The sequence below is a fragment of the Meles meles genome, chromosome 20 (genome assembly GCF_922984935.1).
Source record: "Meles meles chromosome 20, mMelMel3.1 paternal haplotype, whole genome shotgun sequence".
NCBI lineage: Eukaryota > Metazoa > Chordata > Mammalia > Carnivora > Mustelidae > Meles > Meles meles.
Window position 1 is genome coordinate 15,625,307 of NC_060085.1, and position 22,418 is coordinate 15,647,724.

General features: G+C 48.8%; 2 protein-coding genes across 3 annotated transcripts in view; one reads left to right on the forward strand and one right to left on the reverse strand.

Moving 5' to 3' along the window:
- Window positions 1-5,423, reverse strand: part of ZDHHC3 (zinc finger DHHC-type palmitoyltransferase 3) — a 54,337-nt gene extending 48,914 nt beyond the window's left edge. For both annotated transcript variants that reach the window (XM_045990519.1, XM_045990520.1), the window contains exon 1: window positions 5,187-5,423. The gene's annotated coding sequence lies outside the window, so the exon portion shown is untranslated. The remainder of the gene's footprint in view (window positions 1-5,186) is intronic.
- A 91-nt stretch (window positions 5,424-5,514) lies between these two features.
- Window positions 5,515-22,418, forward strand: part of EXOSC7 (exosome component 7) — a 33,762-nt gene continuing 16,858 nt past the window's right edge. Inside the window, exons 1-3 of the mRNA XM_045991703.1 lie at window positions 5,515-5,549; window positions 16,554-16,655; window positions 16,969-17,063. Of these exons, the coding sequence (XP_045847659.1) occupies window positions 5,517-5,549; window positions 16,554-16,655; window positions 16,969-17,063 (230 nt within the window). The 5' untranslated portion in view covers window positions 5,515-5,516. The remainder of the gene's footprint in view (window positions 5,550-16,553; window positions 16,656-16,968; window positions 17,064-22,418) is intronic.

The following is a 22,418-nucleotide window of genomic DNA, read 5'->3' on the forward strand; positions in this document are numbered from 1 at the left end:
TAAAAGTGAAGCAGGACGTGTATCCATGATTGGTTCTGAGCTTTACCATCTTGGTAAGATACACATTTTAGGGTAAGATGAGGCTTAGAACAGTTAAGAGATTTGCTCTTAAAAAAATCACAGAAAGTGATCTGTGGCAAAGCCCAGATCACCGGAATAGACACCCAGTAGTCTTTGTACCAAAAGATCAGTATCTTCCTAATCATCTTGCCTTTCTAGATTTTTTTGCTGCTATTTCTCAGTTTAGAAATGTACGCTTTGTCCACCGCCACGTTAGAAGTTGCTGCAACAGAACTGTGGCCAGAATTGCATCTGTCCCACTAGGCTTATTTTTCTAAGGCGAGATATTTATCCCACCCAAAGGAATTCTGTCCCCACAGACCCTGACCAGGAGAAATTCATGTCTCAGGTAGCCCGGAAACATCCAGAGTTCAATTGCCAAGTTTCTACATACCAGGAAGCTTACAGTTTGGAGAAGACTATGAAAAGATGAAGTTTTCCTGGTATTTCCTGGCATTTCTTGGATGGATAACTGAATTAGGTGGGACAGGGAACTGAAGCCTTCTTACCTTCACAGTTAAGAGCTAGGAATAACCTGGCCATTTGTCTCTGGAAATCTGTTTCCAAAGAGGAAAGCAAGTCATTAAAAACATGCAAACACAAGAAGAAACTAGAGGCAGTGTGGCATTTGCTTCTCCCCTTCCCCCCCAAGCAGGTCAATATCCTGACTTCACTCCTCCATTTCTATCCAGATTCTGGGGCTATTAGCATGGGTACACGTGTTTAAGTATTTCCAGACTTGCTAATTAGAATATGTGACCCCCCCCACCCTTTGTTCACACATGCCCTAATGAAAGATGTGAGAAGCACCCTGCTACCTTCTCAAAAGGAAAACACACACGAAGACCATTCCTCTATATGAGAATAAGCTGTACCGATGGAGTCCTATCAGTTTTTCTGCCACTGTAATTAAGAGTTGTAATTTCTGGAAAAGCAACACAGCCACAGACCTGCCTGTATGACTGACAGGTTATTTATATCGAGTGTTTCTTCAGACACGGCACAGGCAGCACAAATCAAAGTGTTTAAAGGAAACAGATCCATAGGGAAAATAAGTTACTCGCATTTGCTTTTCTGCAGTTCTGAGCTAATTGTGAAAATGCAAAGGTAAAGGCCTGGCACTCGGCTGCCTCTCTTTGAGCCTGGGAAGATGTTCCCCTGCTGGTCTTTTAAGAAATCCCTGCAACTTCAGCACGGCGGACTCAGTGTTGCCCCAAGCTCTTCTGTAACTGGCTTTTACTGCTTTAATTAACCAAGGTTAGGTGGGACAGATTTATTCCACCTCTGTAATGTCATTGTTGTCTGCTAGTGGCTAATAGCAGCTCTTTCCCTCTCATCCTTGATGCCTGGCCTGCACAATTAGCACCTTATTACAGGTCGGCCTCACGTCTAATTACCACACTGGCTCAATTGGGCACTTTATTTCACTGTCTTGTTTATGCACTAGTTTGAGTGCCTGGGCTCTCCAGCTATAGCAAATCCTCAACTCCTTTTAGGCAGGTGTGTTTTCAGCTTCCCATCTCTCTGAGTCCACAAGAACACTAGACGCTCACAGGCACGCAAACAAATACTTCCTGTTTGAAGAGCGCCTAGACGTCTATTCTGGGAGTAAGGCACATGGTTGGCATCGGGGTCTCCATGCCTCGCTCCATCATCCGTCCCAGATCCAACAGCCTTCTCTGTTGTTGAGGGCTCTTCTCAGCTACTCTGAGTTAAGCTCCACTTAGCTTGTATGTAACCTTTTCCCTTATCCGAAAGGGGAGGCTGAAACAGACATAGCGAGCGTCCCCTCTGCACCATGTTTGACATTCCTTTAGAAGAAGGAGTCAAGGGATGTGAATTTATGGTTGAACAGACTCCCTGCTTTTGGAATCAAAACTAACTACAGCCTACAGAGCAGTTAACAAGTCCATAACTAAACAGGCCTCCTTCACCGAATACTCAGGCAAATGAAGTGTAGTCTGGTGGGGAGAACGCATAAGGGGATGGTTAGGAGTGCAGGTATGGGAGTTATTGCCTGGTCTCAAATCCCAGCTCGGGCACTTTTTAGTCATGTGACCTGTGACGTTGATCAAGACAATCAACCTCTCCGCACCTCAGCTTCCCAATCTGTAAAATAGGGATAATAGTACTTGCCTCATAGGGCTCTTGTGAGGACTGAATCAGTTAATCATTGTAAAGCGCTTTAGAACAGTGCTCGGCACCTAATAAGCACTACGGAAGTTAATGTTAAATAAAATTTACATAGTAAGAGGTTCAGAATGGACAGATTTACAAAACATAGCCCCCCCCCCGCCCCCAAAAATCTGACGATAGAAAAACATGCTGGTTTTATAGACTAAGGTGTTATTATTCTTGGCTTCTTGATTTTCTGGCTAACATGCCTTCTTTGACTTGCTTCAATAAACCAAAAAAGAACTCTGAATTTATGAGTTTTAAAAATGTGTAATGCATTATCACAACAAACATGATAAAAAATGTTCTGGCAGCATTGATATGTAACAGTTACTGAAAGTGTCATTGTTTTAGTAGAGAACTGAAAATAAACATTCCGCTGTTTACACCTCTCAGACCTACTTAGCCTAACATGTCAGACATCATTCATACAATTATTTAGCAAATACTGCCAACTCTTCTCCAGCAAGGAACCTTTAGTTAGTTGTCAGGGGAATGGTTCAAGTTTGTGTTCTACATTTTCAAAGACATATTCAAAGATCTTTATATAAAGATGATATCCAACTCAGACTCTTTCTGTCTTTTCTGATCTGTCCATTTGCTGCTACTTTTTAAATCTACAATTCTCTTAGTTATCTAGCTACTAAGACTCCATGTTCAGGGTCTTTACTTTCTGAGCAATCTCCAGAACAGAATATCATTTCTAACATCAGCAGTGCCTTATTATCTCATCACAAAGCTCCTCACATAGAAACCAGGTGTCTGACCACACAAAGATTCCTATGTGCCCCAACAGGTGGGGCCCCTGTGCTTTCATTCGGAAGAAAAGCTTCCGGCTTCACCTCTCCATCTCCCTGGAGGGCCAAGTCCAACCCTGCAGGATGTTTTCCCTGTAGGTCACCTATAAGAGGACCATGGAGACATAAGAAGCAACTAATGTCCAGTCTACTAAGTGGTCATTTATTTTGGAACTCAGCAGTATACAGCTTAAGAATATGGGCAGGGGGCGCCTGGGTGGCTCAGTGGGTTAAGCCACTGCCTTCGGCTCAGGTCATGATCTCAGGGTCCTGGGATCGAGTCCCGCATCGGGCTCTCTGCTTGGCAGGGAGCCTGCTTCTCTCTCTCTCTCTCTCTGCCTGCCTCTCTGCCTACTTGTGATCTCTCTATGTCAAATAAATAAATAAAATCTTAAAAAAAAAAAAAAAAGAATATGGGCAGGTATTTCTTCCCTGTACCCTCCTCTGACCCACCTTCTTTTTTTTTTTTCCCTTTTTATTTATTTATTTTTTTTCAGCGTAACAGTATTCATTCTTTTTGCACAACACCCAGTGCTCCATGCAAAACGTGCCCTCCCCATCACCCACCACCTGTTCCCCCAACCTCCCACCCCTGACCCTTCAAAACCCTCAGGTTGTTTTTCAGAGTCCATAGTCTCTTATGGTTCGCCTCCCCTCCCCAATGTCCATAGCCCGCTCCCCCTCTCCCAATCCCACCTCCCCCCAGCAACCCCCAGTTTGTTTTGTGAGATTAAGAGTCATTGATGGTTTGTCTCCCTCCCAATCCCATCTTGTTTCATTTATTCTTCTCCTATCCCCCTACCCCCCCATGTTGCTTCTCCATGTCCTCATATCAGGGAGATCATATGATAGTTGTCTTTCTCCGATTGACTTATTTCACTAAGCATGATACGCTCTAGTTCCATCCACGTCGTCGCAAATGGCAAGATTTCATTTCTTTTGATTGACCCACCTTCTTAATCCCACTGTATTCATGGGTGCCACCATTGTAGTTCTTAACCATGTTCTGTGGTTATGTTGACCCTAGAGACTTTCCCTCTGCCTGGGGAGCTACTCTGGGCAGAAGTCGTGTTTTATTTGTCTTAGTGTTCCAAAGTTGGCCCAAAGCCTATCCACAGTAAGCTCTCAACAGTCACCCATGAGACAGTATCGAAGCTACTAGCAAAGAAATACATTCTTCAGATGATTGAGCTGTCAAGGGTTACTGTATTTTCACTTTACAGAACAGGGAGTCATCAGACACCCTTGCTTCAGTCACTCTGGGTTAACTTTCCCCCGTTTATTCACATGACTTCTTCAAAATCTGTACCATACCTTATCTTGCCTTGCCTTATTGGGCTCCTGCAGTGACCCTATATTCACCTTGTGGGTATCCCTTCTGGATATCCAAGGCCCATACTCCAACTTGGCCACGGCCAGGGCTGGGATTTTTTTTTTTTTTTTTTTTTCTGGCAGCTGTCTACAGCTCTCAGCGACCACACCATCAAGCCGAGGCTTCCAGCCATCGCTGGGAAGCACTGGGGGACGCTTGGACACTGTGCCCCTGGCCAGCACCAGCCACCAAGACTCTGCCCCCTCCTCTCTTTGGGATAATGCTCCAGCGACCACCTGGGGCAAGGGGGAATCCTGCAAGGTTCTGGGTCAGCGTCTGGTCAGCCCCTGAGAGTGGGCAGGGGTGGAATCCTTGGGGTGGAGTGAGGACGCCCCGGGACTACTGGGCACTCACTCCCCGCCCAGAAGGAAGTATAGAGGGCTTCACCGCCTCTTCTTTTCACGCATCCTAGGGACTAGGGAAATGCGGGACGGAGGGATGGGGGTGGGGGGGAGAAGGGAGGAGAGCAAGGAGACAGCCCCTCAGGCCAATCATGACATCCGCCTCCCCTCGCTCGGGGTCGGTCGGTCTCTCTTTCAGGTCCTTTCTCTCTCTCTCAGGTCTCTCCTCTCTCTCTCTCTCTCTCTCTCTCTCTCACACACACACACACGCGCACACACACACACACACACACACACACTCGCTCTGCTACTTCAACTCCAGCTCTGAGCAAACTGCGACGCGCGCCTCTCCCACTACAAGTCCTAAGCTCCCGCCCCGGCCCGCGCCTCTGGCCTCACCCCAGCCTTTTCACTCAACCCCAGTTCCCCCTCCCAACTGACCGTGAAGCCGGAGGCAGTTCCCCAGTCCCAGGCCCCGGGTGGGGCTCTCGCCGCCGCCGCCGTCGCCTCCCTTTGCAGCCCCCGACCCGGGACCCGGCCTCGGGCTGCAGCGATGGCTCCCCGGCACGAGGCGCCGCGGCTTCCTGGACTCGTCCAGACACGGGGCGGCGCGCAGGAGAAGCCCATCGAGCTGCCGGCGGTGGCGGCAGCGGCGGTGGCTGCAGGAGCGGCCGTCGCGCAGGTTGATGACGTAGAGCGCGTGGGGGGGGCGCTGTCGACGCGGGGGCGACGCGAGCAGATGACGTGCGACGAGCGGAGCGGCTCGGCAGCATGGCGTCCGTGGCGCTGAGCGAGGCTGAGAAGGTGTATATCATGCACGGCGTTCAGGTAGCTGAGCCGCGGCGTTAGCCACCGGGGCCCCCTGGCGTTGCGGGTGGCGGCGCGCCCTCGGTTCCCTCGGGAGGAGGCGGCCGGGCGGCGTGCTGGGTTTACCTGGTCATTAGAGAGCTCTGCGGCCGGCATTTGCAGCCCGAAGCCGCAACTGGAGTCTCTTTAGGATCCCACGGCGAGGGTGCAGTTAGGGCTGTCTGCGTACTTGAAACCTGCCGCGTCTACAAGGTTCCAAACCCGGGTGGGAAGGCAGTCCCTGAGACCTTTTCTTAGCGAGGGAGCACCGCCCCCAGAGCCGTCTTTCAGCTTTCGGGAGTCGCATCACTCACTGGGCCGAGCCTCACTTTTCTGTGCTAGGAAACGGGGGTTGGCGGGAGGCTTCTGGCCCGCTGTTCCTTACCTCATGGTTGGGAAGCACAGGGAGAGAAGGCAGTGAGGGGAAAGCACTTTGGAAATATAAATAAATATGTTACATATATTCCCCCTTACAAATTAAGGGGGAAGAATGTTTAAAAAGCAGCTCTACAGCCAGTGGCACTTAGTTCTGCAGTGGATTATTAAGATCCTTAGAGGCAGCTATGACTATATTCAGATCTTCTGTGGTCAGTTTTCAGCCGTTGGAATCAAGACCACTCCCGAGCGAGATTGGAGAATGTTGGGTGTAATAAGCTACCAAGGAAAGCCAAGTGTGTCCTTCTTGTTTGTAACCTACCGAGGTTAGAGACATCCCCAGACGTCTTGGTAAAGCCTGGCCAGAATCCTGTTCTTGCCCATAGAGGCCTAATCATTTTGTGTTTTACTTTTCACATACAGTGGAGTATGGTCAAATTCAGCTTTTGGCATCCCCTTTCCATCAGCCATTGATTTCTGTATTATTTCAAAGATGAATAAAGTAAAGGCAATGGAATGTAACATATATGCTAAGGGAGTGGTATAGTTAGTGGAGGTCAAAGGAGCTATACAATATTGGGGACTGTGATGCTCCGAAGTCTTCCCTAAGGAGGTGGAATTGCTCCCTTAAATCCATGTCAAGTGTCCCTCCTTTGTGTTTTCAGGACTCCGTATTTGTTCATTCGACCTAGAACTAAGCTAGACTCAAGGGATGAGAAGGCTCCTGCCCTTATATAGTTCCCATGCTAGAAGGAGGAGACAGAAATTGTAGATCTCTTTGTGTGCTTGTATGTAAAATTGTTTTCCTGATGGCTGTGAACGAAGAAGTAGTCAGGGACCTGATCTAGTCCAGGAAGTCAGGGGAAGTGTCCCTAAGGAAATAACATTTGAAATGAGCTCTCAGCATGCTTAAGCATTAAATAGGCTTGAGCCTTCCTGGAGGAAGAGTTGCTGAATCTGCAGGCTCTCAGGTGGAGGAGGTGTGAAGCCACAGGGTGGGCTGGGGGTGGTGGTGGGAGATCAGGTTGTTGAGGTGGGTAGATGCCTGATCCTAGAGGGTTTGGAGGTTTGGAGGCTCAGTCACTCCTTCCTCATGGGTCTTGGGAGTAATAATCTGTCATTTGGTCCCTTTAAAACCTAGCCAGTGTCCAGCGATTAGTAGGTACTCAGTGAGATTGACTGAGTAAGGCAGGTCTTAAAAGGGAGGTCAGTTGGGCACTCTTTTTTATTTTTAAAGTTAAATCTCTATCTGATCCGTACCATGAACCTAATATTAGGGCCACAGTTGTTGGTAAATGCTCTGCTCTGTGTATCATGGAGCCATGCAGAGTACCTGACTTTTTTTTTTTTTTTTTTAAGATTTTATTTATTTATCTGACAGAGAAAGAGAGCACAAGCATAGGAGCAGCAGGCAGAGAGAGAGGGAGAAGCAGGCTTCCCACCGAGCAGGGAGCCTGATGCGGGACTCTTTCCCAGGAACCTGGGATCATGGCATGAGCCCAAGGCAGACACTTAACCAACTGAGCTACACAGGAAACCCCAGAGTAACTGATTTTAAAGAAATCTCTTTGTAAGGACTATTAGTGTTGGCTACAAATTTGCTATATTTATGGAGGAGGGAAATAGCATTGACACCATCTGAATAAAGGTCAGAAGACAGGTGATTAAGCTTCCCATGGGGTTTCCACTGACTCAGTTCTAAAATCACCTCAACTTTTGTTTTGTTGGTCTTTGAGTACCGGCAGTGCACCTTATACAGTACCTCCCCAGAATTCTGTTCTTTCTTGTATCTGTAGACCTACTTGTGTGTTTTTGTTTGTTTGTTTTACTTTTCACCTTTGTGCAGTATGGTCAGTCTTAGCTTCTGTCATCCCTTTCCTTTCAGCCTTTGGTTCCTTTACTATTTCAGGGATATTTCGTCTTGGTTTGGTGGTCGTTAGAAGCAGTTGAAATTATTATTAATTTTTAAAGATTTTACTTATTTGTCGGGGAGAGAGCAAGAGAGAGAGAGTGCACGTGCACAAGCAGGGGGAGCGGCAGGCAGAGGGAGAAGCAGGCTCTCTGCTGAGCAAGGAGCCTGATGGGGGACTTGTAAGGCAGGTCTTTCTTAAAAGGGATCATGACCTGAGCCAAAGGCAGACGCTTAACCAGTTGAGCCACAGAGGTGACCTGGAAGCAGTTGAAATTAACCTCACAATGTGTGTTGAGGACTCAATTGCCAGTAATGGTAACCAACAAACTCACTCAAGCAGAAAAAGTGTGCTTTAGAAGGTTGTGAGCGTTACTCCAGGGACTCAGGGTCATCTTCAGACTCTCCCTTGCTCATCTCTGCTGCTTTTTACGCCTCTGCTTTTTCTTACCTCTCTTCAGACTGGCCTGTGGTTTCTCAGGCCATGTGGTAGGAAGAATGTGGTTACCTCTCAGCTCCTGGAATTATGGTTCCTCTGTACATAAGAAGCCATCCCTTCTAGTTCAGTTCCAGCGTCATCAGGAGAAAAATGTCTTTGCTTCAGCTTGGGTCAGATGAAAGGACGGACAGAATCATTAGGCTCAAAAATGGCCACTGGGAGCATGGGGCACACTTGAGAGAAAGCAGTTTGTCAGCAAGGAGGATGAATCATATTAGGTTCTGGCAGAATATGGAATCCCATTCAGATAATTCAGGAGATTTGTATGATGTGACTGTTTATAGTGGTGTGGGTGGATTTCAGGTAATTGACAAGAGATACTGAGGAGCCCAGAGATGAGCAACCGCAGGGACGAGCTGTTACCCCTGGGCTGAAGGGGCCGAGGGAGGCAGTTGTGTTACTAGATGCCAGTGATAGCTACAACTGTGGAGGAAGAGCTGCTCAACAGAAACTGTAGGCTTGGCCAGATGAAAGCGCTGTCAGAAATGTGGCCCCAGTTACGGGTAGGGAGGGGGGACGGGGAGCATTGTCTCATCTCCTTTTGGACCTTTCATTGGCCAGACCCAACCACAAGACAGTGAAGGGAGTACAGGTGATGTAGTTGAGAAGGAGATAACCTGGTGCACAGATGAGGCCAGAGAAGGATGGAGAATGGATCTAAGGGAGCGGATCAGAGGGATCCGTGGACAGAATAAATGGAAAGGTTGATCCATCAGTATTCTTAGTATATGATTGGATTGGTTTCTGTTAGGTTCCCTGTCACCCTTTTGAAGGCTGAGGTGTCCCACCCTGGTTAGGTACATATTATAATTTTTATGTCACCGAATCTTTGAAACTGGCTTGAAGGTGAGTATTATTATCTCTATATTACAGATGAAGAACTGAGCTCAGAGAGGGTCTGAGGTCACACAGAGAGTACGTGGTGGAGTGGGGACAGAAATCCAGATCTGTGTGATCGCAAGAGCCCGTGCCTGACTTTCATACTGCTTTCCTGCTGCAGTGAAAGCCTTGATCGTCTGGTCCTTAAATAGGGTTCCCAAAGCAAAGGCCAGAGAGAATCCCCGTTTCTACTTCTCTTTCTTTCTCTTTCCATCTGGAAATGTGTGAGCAACAGGAAGGAAGAGGGGACATTCGGACACTGCCCCCTCCCACACTCCATTTTTCTAGACTTTAAATAGTTCATGGTGTATACTGTATTGTTATCTTTCCAATTAGGATCTTTCCCACTTTTGTTATAAGTTCCTTTAGAGTGTGTTTGCCTTTCTTCGTACAGCTTTTGTTTTACCGACTCGTATCTCAAACTGTTTTTTTCTCTATTTACAATACTCAGGAATTCTGGGGGGCATTTTTTGGAATTTGCAGAATCTAGGGTTTACCCTCTTTTGGGTTTGAGCAACTGGCTAGGTGTGTGTTTTCTTCCTGAGGAGACACAGCTGACCTCTGTCTCAGCCCCGTGATTCTGAAGTCTTGAAGTATCTTTCATTCACCTGCAAAGTGCAGATTCCCAGGCTTTGCCCAGACTTTCTGAATCTCTACCTTTGGGATTGGAGCCTGGGAACAGACATGTTCATAAAGTGTCAGGAGATTTTGATGCCACCAGCAGACATTGGCCTACGGGTGGACCACTGGCCTGGTCCAGCTGAGAGTCCACTGCCGAGTTCCTGCTCCTGCCGGCCTGAGGTCCCGTGGTCTCCTACTGCGTTAGCAGGAGGACGTGGGAGCCAGACCAAGCAGAGCTCTTTTCCCAGCCGTGCCATTCACAGTGAGAATGATTTTACCTGAGTTTCTGAGCCAGCTCCCTCTGGTAAAATGAGACTGTATCCATCTAGGGGGGAGGTGGGCAGAATGGGGTTGTGAGAAATGTTGAGATGGGAAAATAAAGCGTGCCTGACAGGTGGTCAACACCGAAGAGACATTGGGTCCTTTTCAAGTTTGTTTTTTCCATCAGAAGTGTGGCTTTGTGTTGAACTATGCACACTGTATTCCCAGCCTTCACAGTGACCCCGTCAGCGGTTCAACCTGTGGCATTTGAGGGCTAGAGATTATTAAATCATCTCCAGAAAAAGTGGATTTGTGGCAAGGGCTAGAAAGTCCCGAGGCAGCTCCACCATGGATCACGTGGTCCGTGTGACTCTCCGCTCGTGTTTATGTCGGTGGTGACACCTCCACTCGGCTCTCCTGGAGTGTGTCTCTCCTCTACAGCACTTGCTGTCCAGCTTCCCTTCATCTTGGCAAAAATCCATCATCGCCTCCCCGCCCCCCATCCTGGCCTTTCTTTCGTGTGGTCGCTCCAGCCACCCTCCGTACCTGACCTGTCAGTTCTTGAGCTCCCTTCTTCTCGAGTATTTCCCGGGTCAGAGATCAGATTCCAAGGAGAGAGTCAGTTTCATGCTGGAGGAGCAGGTTGCTCTTTGGATTGTATGTGAGGTCAGACCCCCACCTCTGGCTCTGGCTGTTGGATGTGGACCGTGGGTCAGTCATGTGGCCTCAGTGGAACCAGAGGCAGGGTAGGCTTCCCACAGCCTTGCTTCTTGGTGCTGTGGCCGTGACCGGGACATAAAACTGGCCTTCAAAGCTTCAGACCGGGCCCTATCGATGGATGAGCCCCACCAAGAGGCATTCCTCTCGGGACCTTTTTATGGAATTTTTCCTGGCAGTTGAAGGGAGCTGTAGCTCAGCTGATGATTTTCATTTCTATTCTGTGGCTCTAGTTTTCATTGTAAGCATCGTTGGCAGAACAGCACAAAAAAGGGGGAACAGGGCTGACACTGGGGTCCTTAGCTGTAAGGCGGAACAGTCAGTATTCAGCTTTTCAACCCGGCCATGCAAAGCTGAAGCCAGCCCTCAGGACTCTTAATTTTGAGTCCCGTGCCCTTCCATTTGCGGGCCCATGGCATGAAAAGCCTGCACCCAGGCACTCTGTGAAGTGAACAGAATCACATCCTTGAACTGCAGACTACTCAGTACACTTGGAAGGTGAACGAGGACTGACATCTGGTTTTGCCTGCTGTGACTTGGGCCATGGCCTGCAGAGCTGGATTTGATGTGGTCCTTCTCCTAAGTTGCATTCTAGTAGGAGAAGTGTTCTAGTCTCTGTTCTGTAGCAGGTCCAAGGTGTTGGACAGGTCAGAACAAGGTAATGGGGGTTAACCTCACTGCCAAGGCCACAGTCTAAGTTCTCCCAAGCATGTTAGGTTAGTAGAGCTGACTTGTCAGCTTCCTTTAACAAGTGATAGAACTGGGTTACTTGGGTCTGAGACAAGTGTTTCTGGGTGGAGTCCCTTGTCCTTCCACTCTGCCACGGACAGCGAAATGGGTGCCTCAGTTGACCTTCCTCATGCATAAGCTCCTGGCAGGCTTGTTTTTGAGGATTTGGTGAGCTGATAGCGGATAGGTGGGAAGCGGGAGAAGGGAACTGTGCAGGAGGCACTTGTGTGTGCTCCAGTGTGCTGAGGGTCCTCTAAATGATTCCTGGCTTTTGGATTCTCCTCTCACTCTGTAAGGCTGGGGTGATTCCTGCTTTCCAGATGAAGAGACAGACTCCAGGCTGTTGAAGAGTTAACTTGTGCAAGGTCACAAAGCTGGTATGTGACAGGAGAGATTTAAATATAGGTTGGGGGGGCACGTGGGTGGCTCTGTCGGTTGAGGATCCAAAGCTTGGTTTTGGCTCGGGTCGTGATCCCAGGGTTGTGGGAGGGAGCCCCACGTCGGGCTCCACGTTCAGTGGGGAGTCTGCTTGGGATTCTCTCTCTCTTTTCCTCTGTCCCTCTCCCCAGCATGCTCTTTCTCTCTCTTTGTTTCAAATAAATACATAAACCTCTAAAATATATATATATATATATATATGGGCTGGAGAGGACTCCACCACACCCAGTCGGCAGACATATTGTGACTGGGTGAGAAACAACTGGAAAGTCACCGGGAGCTGTCCCAGCCCCCTTGGGCTCCAGCCCCCTCTGCGGAGAAGGATGGCCCTGTCCCATCACTCCATGGTGGTGTCCAGCATTTGTTGACATTTCTGTTGGGTTTTTGGATGGAGCTTTTGCTGTGGGGCAGCCCCTGTTTAAATGGTCACACATGGATTAATTCCTTTGCTTCCGAGTACTACTGGTGAATAAACATTTTGGTAGGGAGTCTGGCTCTGAGCCAGAACAAGCAGGTTTGAGTAATTTTTAAGCCTTTTATGAGGAAAGCTGGATTTAAAAAAAAAATAGTCCTGAGTGCAGTGATTTGTGGACTAATTTGTTTGTTTGTTTGTTTTTGGTTTATTTTTCTCCTATCCTCTTCGGTGCTTTTTTTCTATGAAAAAAAATATATATACTGTGTGCATCCTTGGGAAGAAAAATTTATAGCTTTTTCTTTATCTCTTACTTGTCACCTGAGCCTTTCCCAGCGAGCCTCCCCCAGGGAGCAGAGAGTGATTTTTTTTTTTTTTAAGATTTTATTTATTTATTTGACAGACAGAGATCACAAGGTAGACAGAGAGGAGGCAGAGAGAGAGGAGGAAGCAGGCTCCCTGCTGAGCAGAGAGCCCGATGTGGGGCTCGATCCCAGGACACTGGGATCATGACCTGAGCCGAAGGCAGAAGCTTTAACCCACTGAGCCACCCACGCACCCCGCAGCAGAGAGTGATTTTAAAAAAAAATTTTTAAAAATTTTTTTATAAACATACAATTTATTTTTAGCCCCAGGGGTACAGGTGTGTGAATCGCCAGGTTTACACACTTCACAGCACTCACCACAGCACATATCCCCCGCAATGTCCGTAACCCCACCACCCTCTCCCGACCCCCCTCCCCCCAGCAACCCTCAATTTGTTATTTGAGATTAAGAGTGCAGAGAGTTATTTAAAGGCTGGAAAGGCAGTACCTGGTGAGGCGTGGTTTTCCATCCTGGAACAGGGGCATTGTCACTACAAAGGGTAGTGACTAGATCTTTCCAGAGAAGTGATATTTTAAAGCCATAGTTGGAAGCCCTGTCACCTGTGGCTTCCTTGCATTCAGAGTTGTTTTCTCCATTGTTGTGACCAGCTGGTAGAGCCAGCAGTTCACCCTTTGAGGGAGGCTGTCTCCTGTTGCCCAGTGGAGAGACCCTCCAGAATGCAGAGGACCTGGTGGAATTGTGGGTTAAGAGCTCTGGCTTAGAGTTCACGTGCTTCTTACTGGCCATGTGACCTGGGGCCAGACATTTAGCATCATTTCATCCCCTTTCCTCATCTGTAAAAGGGATGAAAAAAGCTATCTTACAGGGTTGTTGTGAGAGCTAAATGTGTCAGCTGTGTAGCATTCCTATCGTGTTATCCCAAATATAGTAAATGTCCATTAGAGAACAGCTCCTATTAGTTTTTGCAAGTAATTGTGGCAGTTTTAATTTATGGATCTGTAGAATTAGAGAAGTACCTTTGAGGCCTTCTGATTCAATGTCCATCTTTTACAAAGGAGGTACTAGTCTCAAGCATCATGTCCTAGATCAGGCAGCTAGTTATGTGACACCAGACCTGGAGCCCATGACTGATAGTCCTCGTCACTGCTCACACTTGCACGTGACCTGCAGCTCAGGCAGGGGTAGCCTTCGTAAATCACGTTTCTGGGCCTGTTTTCACTTTCCTCACAGGACACACCTGGAGGATGGGGCATCAGAGGTTAACCTAGGAAGCGTTTCCTGCTCTCCTAGGGGGGTCGTCAAGAGTCAGTTATTACGTAGTTTTGGGATCCTCCAGGGAAGAGGAATCACTTTATGGAGTTCCTCCCTGGAGGTTCATTTCCTAGACTTGAACTTCTGTTGCTTTTCAAGTACTGGTCTCCCCAGACTCACGATGGGGACTCCTTCCAGGAAAGGGATGGCCTGGAGAGCGGACGAGCCTCAGAGGGTCTTCAGGCTGACTTGTGATGTGTATTTTCTCTGCATTAACAGGAGTGGGATAGGGCAAGAGTAGAAACAGGGTGGAAGGTTAGAGCTGGGTGAGTACAGTGCTTCGCTGGATTTCAGTGTCTCCAAATAAAAATGTCAGTCATTTATGCAGTTAGCCAGGCAGTTTAAAGGTAAATTTGTTACAGTTACATACTTTAGGACAGTGTTTTTAAACGTTTTGAGGAGATGGGGCGCCTGGGTGGCTCAGTGGGATAAGCCTCTGCCTTCAGCTCAGGTCATGATCTCAGGGTCCTGGGATCGAGTCCCACGTCGGGCTCTCTGCTCAGCAGGGAGCCTGGTCCTCCCCACCCCCGCTGCCTCTATGCCTACTTGTGGTCTCTCTCTCTCTGTCAAATAAATAAAGAAAATCTTAAAAAATAATAAACATTTTGAGGAGCATTAACCCCTTTGAGAATCTGATGATGCTAATGAGTCCTTTTCTGAAAGAGTGCTTTCAGAAAATGTTTACAAAGAACGAGGAAGATCTCCATGAGCTGATGTGTAGTGATTGCCTGCATATGTATTATTAGATGTTTAAAAAAAAAGAAGCAAAGTATAAAAGAGTGTCTATAGCATGTTACTCTTCATATAAGGAAGAAAGGGATATAAATTCATGTATCTGCTCATTTGTGCAGAGGAGATACAGGAACAATGAACCAGCAATTAAACAGACTGCCTGGGGTGGGTGGGAAAGAGCTAGAAAGAAGGGGGCATGAAAATAGGGCTGAGGGGAGGGCGGCCTTTCCCTGAGTATACTTTTCCTGATAACTTTGACTCCTAGAGTCGTGGTGATAGTCCGCATACTGGAAAAGTCCATGAGTAATTAAAAACAGCCGGGATATGAGGGAGCCGCCCTGGAGCACAGTTACAGATGAACCTCACGGGTGCGGGGGAGTAGCAGAGCCACACTGAAAGATGGGGAAGACCACTGGGAAACAGGATTCTGGGTGGGCACTCTAAGGCTGGAGACGAAAAGAATGGTACTCCATGTAAATTTGGTTCTCAGGAGTTAACAAATACATAAATACATTGCGGATAATGAGAGCCAGGTTTCTCACTTTCTGAGAAAGAAGTTACAAATAAGACAAGGAGGAAGGTTAGAACCAACTATCGGCGTGAACATGTGGCCTTTCGTTAGTTCGTGGCCAGACTCAGAAATAAATGCCACTGTGTGGGTTAGCATACACAGATGTCTTCTAGCTCTGTCTGCAGAGAAGTTCGGGAAGCAGTCGTACCCCGACAGCAGTGAACTTACTTAGCAGCCAGATCCTGGTTTATAAAGCACCGTTCCTCAGTGAAAGGAACCAGGACTCCTTGGAGAAAGGGTTGATCCCAGGGCTGGGGCAGGGAGAAATACCAGAGGCTGGAATATCTTGTCTTGTCAGAAGTAAAGATGTGCTTGAAAAAGATTTCAGGCATGTTGAAAGAATGCAGGAACCAACCCAGGGGAACCCCCAGTGGCCAAACCGGGAACACTTGGAGCAGCGGCGTGAGTATTGACAGTATTGGATTATAGCCGCAGCTTAGAGCAGATATCCCGGAGTTATGCTGATGGACGTAGATCGCGGAAGAAGTAAATACTCGGAGATGGCGGTAGGCAGTACGCAGACCGCTCTGAAGGCCATCTTCGGTAGCAGGGGTTGGCACACTTTTCCTATAAAGGGCTGGATAGTGAAGATTTGGGGCTCGCAGGTTAGGAGATCTGCGTCACAACCACTCAGCTCTGCCACTGCAGCATGAAAGCGGGCGTGGCAGTGTTCCAGTACAGTGTTTCACAGAAGCAGGTGGCCCTCGGGCCGAAGCGTTCCTGCTGTCCCTGTTCTCGGCAATGCCTGCTTTAGAAGAGAAGCGCTGGATGTCTTTGGCTGTCCACGGCGTAGATCTTGCTAAGTTTGGGGGGGGCACAGCTGGGGCAGATGTAACTCTTATTTTGTCTCTCATTCAGATTTTGTCCGTTCCATGTGCCTGTTCGGGGTCGTGAGATATAGTATGGACTTTGCCCTCGTTCGGGCCTGGATGGAAACCTAGCTTTGCTCTCACCAGTTGTGGGACCTCAGATACATGGCTTTACTTCTCTGAGTCTTCATTCCCTCATGTGAAAAACAGTAATATTGTTCCTTGCTACAAGGACAGAATTCTGGGTGATTTGCTAAGAGAGGAGGCGATGTTGTACTGCCTAGTTCTCCTGGGGGAGATGGCGTGCATGACTTCCGATGTCTGTTGGTGGTTGGGTTGTGGTTGTATTAGGGTTGTGTTTATTGCCCTTAGGAGGACCTCCGTGTGGATGGCCGTGGCTGTGAGGACTACCGATGTGTCGAAGTAGAAACCGATGTGGTATCTAACACCAGTGGGTCTGCCAGGGTCAAGCTGGTGAGTACCCTGTGGCCAGAGGCCGTGCCCCGGGGGAGGACAGGCAGGCCCTAGGGAGCCAGCTGCGGGCCCCTCTGGGCTTCGGGAATGCATATTTTTCCAGGGAATCCAAGACCCAAGCCAGACTCTGGGAGGGCATCTGTATAGATCTGTAGGACCCCTTACCTCTTTAAAGGGCCACTTCCCAGGTTGCTTTGCAGTGCTCCTAAAAGAGTCCCCCAGGGACCTAGTCTGGGAGAGGAGGTTGGTGTTTGGGTATCTGGCTGCCTGCCCTGAGTGAGGACTCTTCTCCCCTTCTTGCATGTGTCCACAGGGTCACACAGACATCTTGGTGGGAGTGAAAGCAGAAATGGGGACACCGAAGCTAGAGAAACCAAATGAAGGTTACTTGGAGTTCTTCGTTGACTGGTCAGTACTATGCATTTTTTTTTAAATTTTATTTATTTATTTGAGAGAGAGAGCACAAACAGAGGGAGCTGCAGGCAAAGGGAGAAGCAGGCTCCCCGCTGAGGAAGGAACCTGACAAGGGACTTGATCCCAGGACCCTGGGATCATGACCTGAGCCAAAGGCAGGCACTCAACCGACTGAGCCACCCAGGCATCCCACATTTTTTTTTTTTTTTAAGTAGGCTTCATACTGGGCGTGGAGCTCAATATGGGGCTTGAACTCATGACCCCAAGATCAAGACCTGGGTGGGTCCAAAAGTCGGATACCTAAGCCACCCAGGCATCCTTGTACATATGTTTGGAAAGAAAAATGATGTATATTTTTAAAAAGATAACATTTATTTATTTGCGAGAGAGAGAGATCACATATGTGTGCATGAGCTGGGCAGGAAGGGCAGAGGGAGCGGGAGAAAAAAATCCTTGAACAAACGCCCTGCTGAGCGTGGAGCCGCAATCAGGGCTTCATCCCACAACACCAAGAACGTGACCTGAGCTGAAGTCAAGAGTCAGGCACTTAGCCAACTGAGCCTCCCATGCTCCCTAAAGGAAAAAAACGATTTAAAAGAAAATTCAGAGACAAGACCTCTGGTTTCCTGTTGAACCTACTTTTATTTTGTATTCAGTCATCATTCCTGCAGCCAGCAGGTATTTCCTGCATCCCTCCTGGGTGCCGGACACTGGGATATGTGGAAGAAGGCCTTGGCTTGAGTCCTGCCCTTGTCCTAGTCACCCGGTCTGTGCTGGGCCTCATTGTCCCTGTCCGAGAAAGGAGGGCATTGCCTGGCAGCCCGGCACATGGTGGTTCTGAGAGTCAAATGAAATGGTGGGTTTTGTGACGCTTTGAAAAATATCAAACATAGATGATAAGGGTCATTTGGTCTCAGATGCCCTGTTTCTCTTCCTGCTCTAGTTTTGCAGAAAACATTTCATGACTTGCTTGGCAGAGAGAGGACGAGGGCCAGCCAAATAGCCTGATGGAGGGAGTGGCAGCGAGACAGGCAGTGTGGGTGCTGGGAAGAGCCAGGACTCTGCACTTTCTGCAGCCAGCCAGACTCTTCTGGTCAGCTGTGTGACCTCGGGCTAGTTACTCAGTCTCTCTGTGCCTGAATTTCTTTATCTAAAAAATAGGAATAATGATACTATTGCAATGATGAGGAAAGGAAATTAGGAAGACAGAGGCACCACCACAGTGATTGGCTCCCAGCGGGCTTTTGGAAAGTGTTCCCTGCCCCCTCCTCCCCCATCTATTGCCTCCCCTTTCTTGGGCTTGGGGCCCAGTCCCATCTTCTGTCTGTAACTTTGCTTCTAATTGGGTGATGACAGCAGGCTTTCTTGAGTTGGTAAAGATCTCTGTTAGCTCATGCTAGGTGCAGGTTTAAAATACCAATTCTGTATTAGAGTCCCCAAGACCACCCCCATGTTTGGAGATTAGCTGGAAGGACCCACAGGACCCAGCATATAGTTGAACTCATGGCTGAGATTTATCATAGCAATGGAAACGCAGCAACATGTGTGTGATGATTCTGCCCAAGAAAGCCCATTAGAGACTCAGCACCCAAGATTTTTATCAGGGCCGGTCACATAGGCACCCTCTGCTTAACACGTACCAAAATTCCAGACTCCTAGAAAGAAAGCACATATTCACCTTATCACATTATTTGCACAAATAGTCCAGGCACAGCAGACCACAGTTCACTGTTGACTGGGAAAGGTCTTACTGTCAAGTTTCCAGATGGCAAATGAGAGCCCACCTTGCAAGCAGGTGCTTCTAAAGATAGCAGCCTTGGGCCTGCTGCGTGCACCTTTTCGGCATAGATGCTAACCCCCCATTTATATAATGAGTTCGAGTCTTCCGGTCTTCTTTCACACTCAAAGGTTGGCCCTTGGGGGCCTGGGTGGCTGAGTTGGTTGAGTGTCTACTCTTGATCTCAGCTCAAGTCATGATCTCAGGATCGTGGGATCAAGTGTCGCATTGGGCTCCACACTGGGCATGGAACCTTAAGATTCTCTCCCTCTCCCTCTCCCCCCACAAATAAATAAATAAAATAAAATAAAATAAAAAGAAGTTGGTCCTCACAACATTGCTATAAGAGAGACGATCAGTTTGAGAGAGGGTCAGGAATTCCCCAGGGTCGTAGAGCTGGTCATGCCAGCTCAGGCTTCTCCCAGTCTGGGCCTTGTCTTGTTCTACTCCATGCAGCCCGCAGAAGCCAACTTTCCAGGGATGTTGTGCTCAGAGTTCTGAGAACATACCAGCATTCAGCTTTCTGGCCAGTTTTCTTTCCAGTCCATTCCTGCACTCTGCCCTGAAAGACCCCCCACCCCCCACCCCCTGAGGCAGTCTCCTCCCCTTGGTTGGACCCGGCTGCTCTCACCAGCCTGAGTCATCCAGTGGGACTGGCCCATCCTTTAAGTTGCAGTGACCTTGTTCAAGTCTCCAACTTACCCCTTTGCTCTTGGTGGAAGAAAATGTCTCTCCTGGCCTTGATCTGCCTGATTCAGTGCAGTAAACAGTCACTGAGAAGCAGGCACCGTGTGCGAAGCACTGTAATTTGCTTTTCTTTTTCACCTCTTTATTATCTTCTACCTCCTTCATCTTCGGCCAACCGCAGACGGTCAGCCCAGCCACACCAAAGGGAAGGTGTTGCCCTTGGATGCTTGGCGTAGGGGACACATTTCACTGTGGCTCTGTGTCTGAACATGACTCCAGGTTAGCCTGCTGCTCTTGTCCCTTTCTTGTCCCAGCTGTACAGGGAGGGTGGCTCCAGAGGGGGAGGACGCTTGGACCTGCCTCTTCCCAAGATCCGGATTCTAGGAGGAGCCTCTCCCTCCTGGCCAAGCAGGGCTGCCTGCTCCTCTCCTTTCTCCCTTTGCAAGACTCAGGAGACCCTCTGCAGGCCCAGAAGCTCCATTTCCCAGGGAGTTCTCTGGACTCTCTATCAAGATGGATAATTGCAAGGTGGCACACTGTAGTGTCTTCATATGGCTGGATTAGTGCTCATTCTAGCAGGGGGAGTCACCGTGAGACATTTGCAAAACCTTGTGTTCCTCCAGAGAAGGGAGGTGCTGATTTGCCAAACCCTGCCGGTTCAGAACCTCACCTGGGTCTTCAAAGAGCAACTCGTAATTCCGTCAACAAACCCCTTTATTCCCATCCAGTGAATAGGAATGGTTCCTGGCCTTCTGTAGCTATGCCCAGCCCCAAGGGTGCCCCCACCGAGCCCTCTGCTGGAGAGCCCCAGGCTCGCATCCATCCTCAGACCAAAGCAGAGGTGTTGTTCGGGAGCTTGGGGTGGGGCGGGTTGTCAGTCTGAGCCGAGCTTGACTTGACTGATCAGCAACTTACAGGGTTTCATTATTTAAATTCCCAGTGGTTCAAGAAGTCTCAGAAAACTACTTTTCCGCTGCCTCATTCTACTTCAGTTTTGTCTACTTGGAAGAATACGTGGCACCTGAGGCAGACATTGCCTCCCACCCCATAATTTCCCCTGTGTCTTGGGAATGCTGCCCTTTGGGGAGGGTACCCGGCTGCACTGACTCTGACCCCATCCCTACAGAGTAGCAAAGACTTGGGGTTCCTGAGCACTGCGCTGGAGACGCCTGGCATCACTAAAACGGGAGCACACTCGGACCTCCTGATTCCTGTCTCATGTCTTTGGTGTGTTAGCTATAACTTGGGAACGATCTGTTTTAAATCAGAACTTGGAAACTTAGGGAGAGAATGGTTTCCCTCTATCTGAAGCCCAGAGGAGGGTAAGAATTTAGGGAGCTGGTATGTGACTCCAGGCTACCACTAGGTGGCGGTCCATCTAGTCTCTTCGTAGCTCTGACACTAGGGGGTATCCAGAAGCCTGGTTTAGCCTCTCGGAGAGGCTTCGGTTCTTCACTGGGGGAAGTTGAGGAGGACACTTTGCATTCATTGACATTTCAGGGTGCCTAACACCTGCCACTGCCCTGTGAGATCGTAACTACTTTTCATTGTGATCGCTTGTATTCATCACTAATGTTGAACCAGAAGCTTCAGCCCTGAATTGATGGATGGAGCCACTTGATCTCTGCTCCTCACTGCTTAGTGCTGCTCGAGGGAGGTCACTGTTAGTGCCTGACGGGAGGGGGTGGCGGGGGACAAAGCAGACAGGCAACCTTCCAAAAAAATAAGTCGAAGCTAGCTGTACTCTGGAAGTCTCCAGAGCTGATAACTCTCCCGGAAACCTCAGTCAGGGGCTTACCACAAAGAGCTCCGAATGTGCTCTGTCCCCATTTCCACTCATGGGGAAGCTTCTGCAGGTTCAGGAATGAGCACCTGTGCACACAGGGGAATGGGAGGAATTGGGGCCTGCCGCAGGGCTGGACGGGTAAGGGCCAGAGTTGGCCCTGCCCCACGGACCCACTAAATCGCTTTTTTCTGCCTGGCTGTAAGATTCCATTGATTTGCAGGCCAGATTGATCACCAGGGAAACAATGGGCCTAATGTCTGAAGTCCTGTCTCAGGTAGACATGGCCTTGATCTCACCCTACCTCAGTTAAACCAGTGATGGCCCAAGCAGGGGGAGCAGAGTAGAGGTGATGAGTCAGGAGGGGTGGAGAACTGGGAGCGGCAGCGTTCCCAGGAATTTTATTAGTTTATTGGCTTGGTAAGCAGTTTCCCCACAGCGCGGGAAGAGGGGCTGGCTCACGCTCTATGAAGGATCTGAGTTGGTTTTGGCAGTTGTGGACGCAGAAAGCACTTGGTTTTATGCCCCAAGCCCCAAGTGTATACTCGGCTACTGAAAGAACGTATTGTGATACCTACGAGCGGGGAGGTGGGGGGGGTGGGTTAACAGCCTGCGTGCGCTCTCTCCCTTTTAACTTTGCACTTAATAGGGAAGTTTTTTATCTAGGACTCCTTTTGCCTGCATTTCTTGATTCCAGTATTTGTGGTCTAGTAATAAGTCCCAAGACCAGAGCATCCATTCACTACCTTGACTCACGTTAGGCTACACGCCAGGCACGGCAGATGACACATTCAGTGGGAGCCCAGTGCCGCCTAGCAGGTAAGGGCCGGGATGCCGGGTTGGAATCTGAGCTCCCCAGTCACGAGTTGTGTGAGCTTGGACAAATTATGTAACCCTTCTGGGACTCAGTTCCGTTTTCTCTAAAATGGGGTCAGAAGTAGTACCTAGCCTGTCCGCCGGGTTGTGAGAACACAGTGAGCTGGTATGTCTGACGCACTCACAGTGGTTTCCAGTGCTTCCAAAAGAACATTCAAGTTTTCCTCGTGGTGGAATGAGAGAGTCGGCCCATCTGAGGTCTTGCCGGGCCCACCCGTGAGATTTT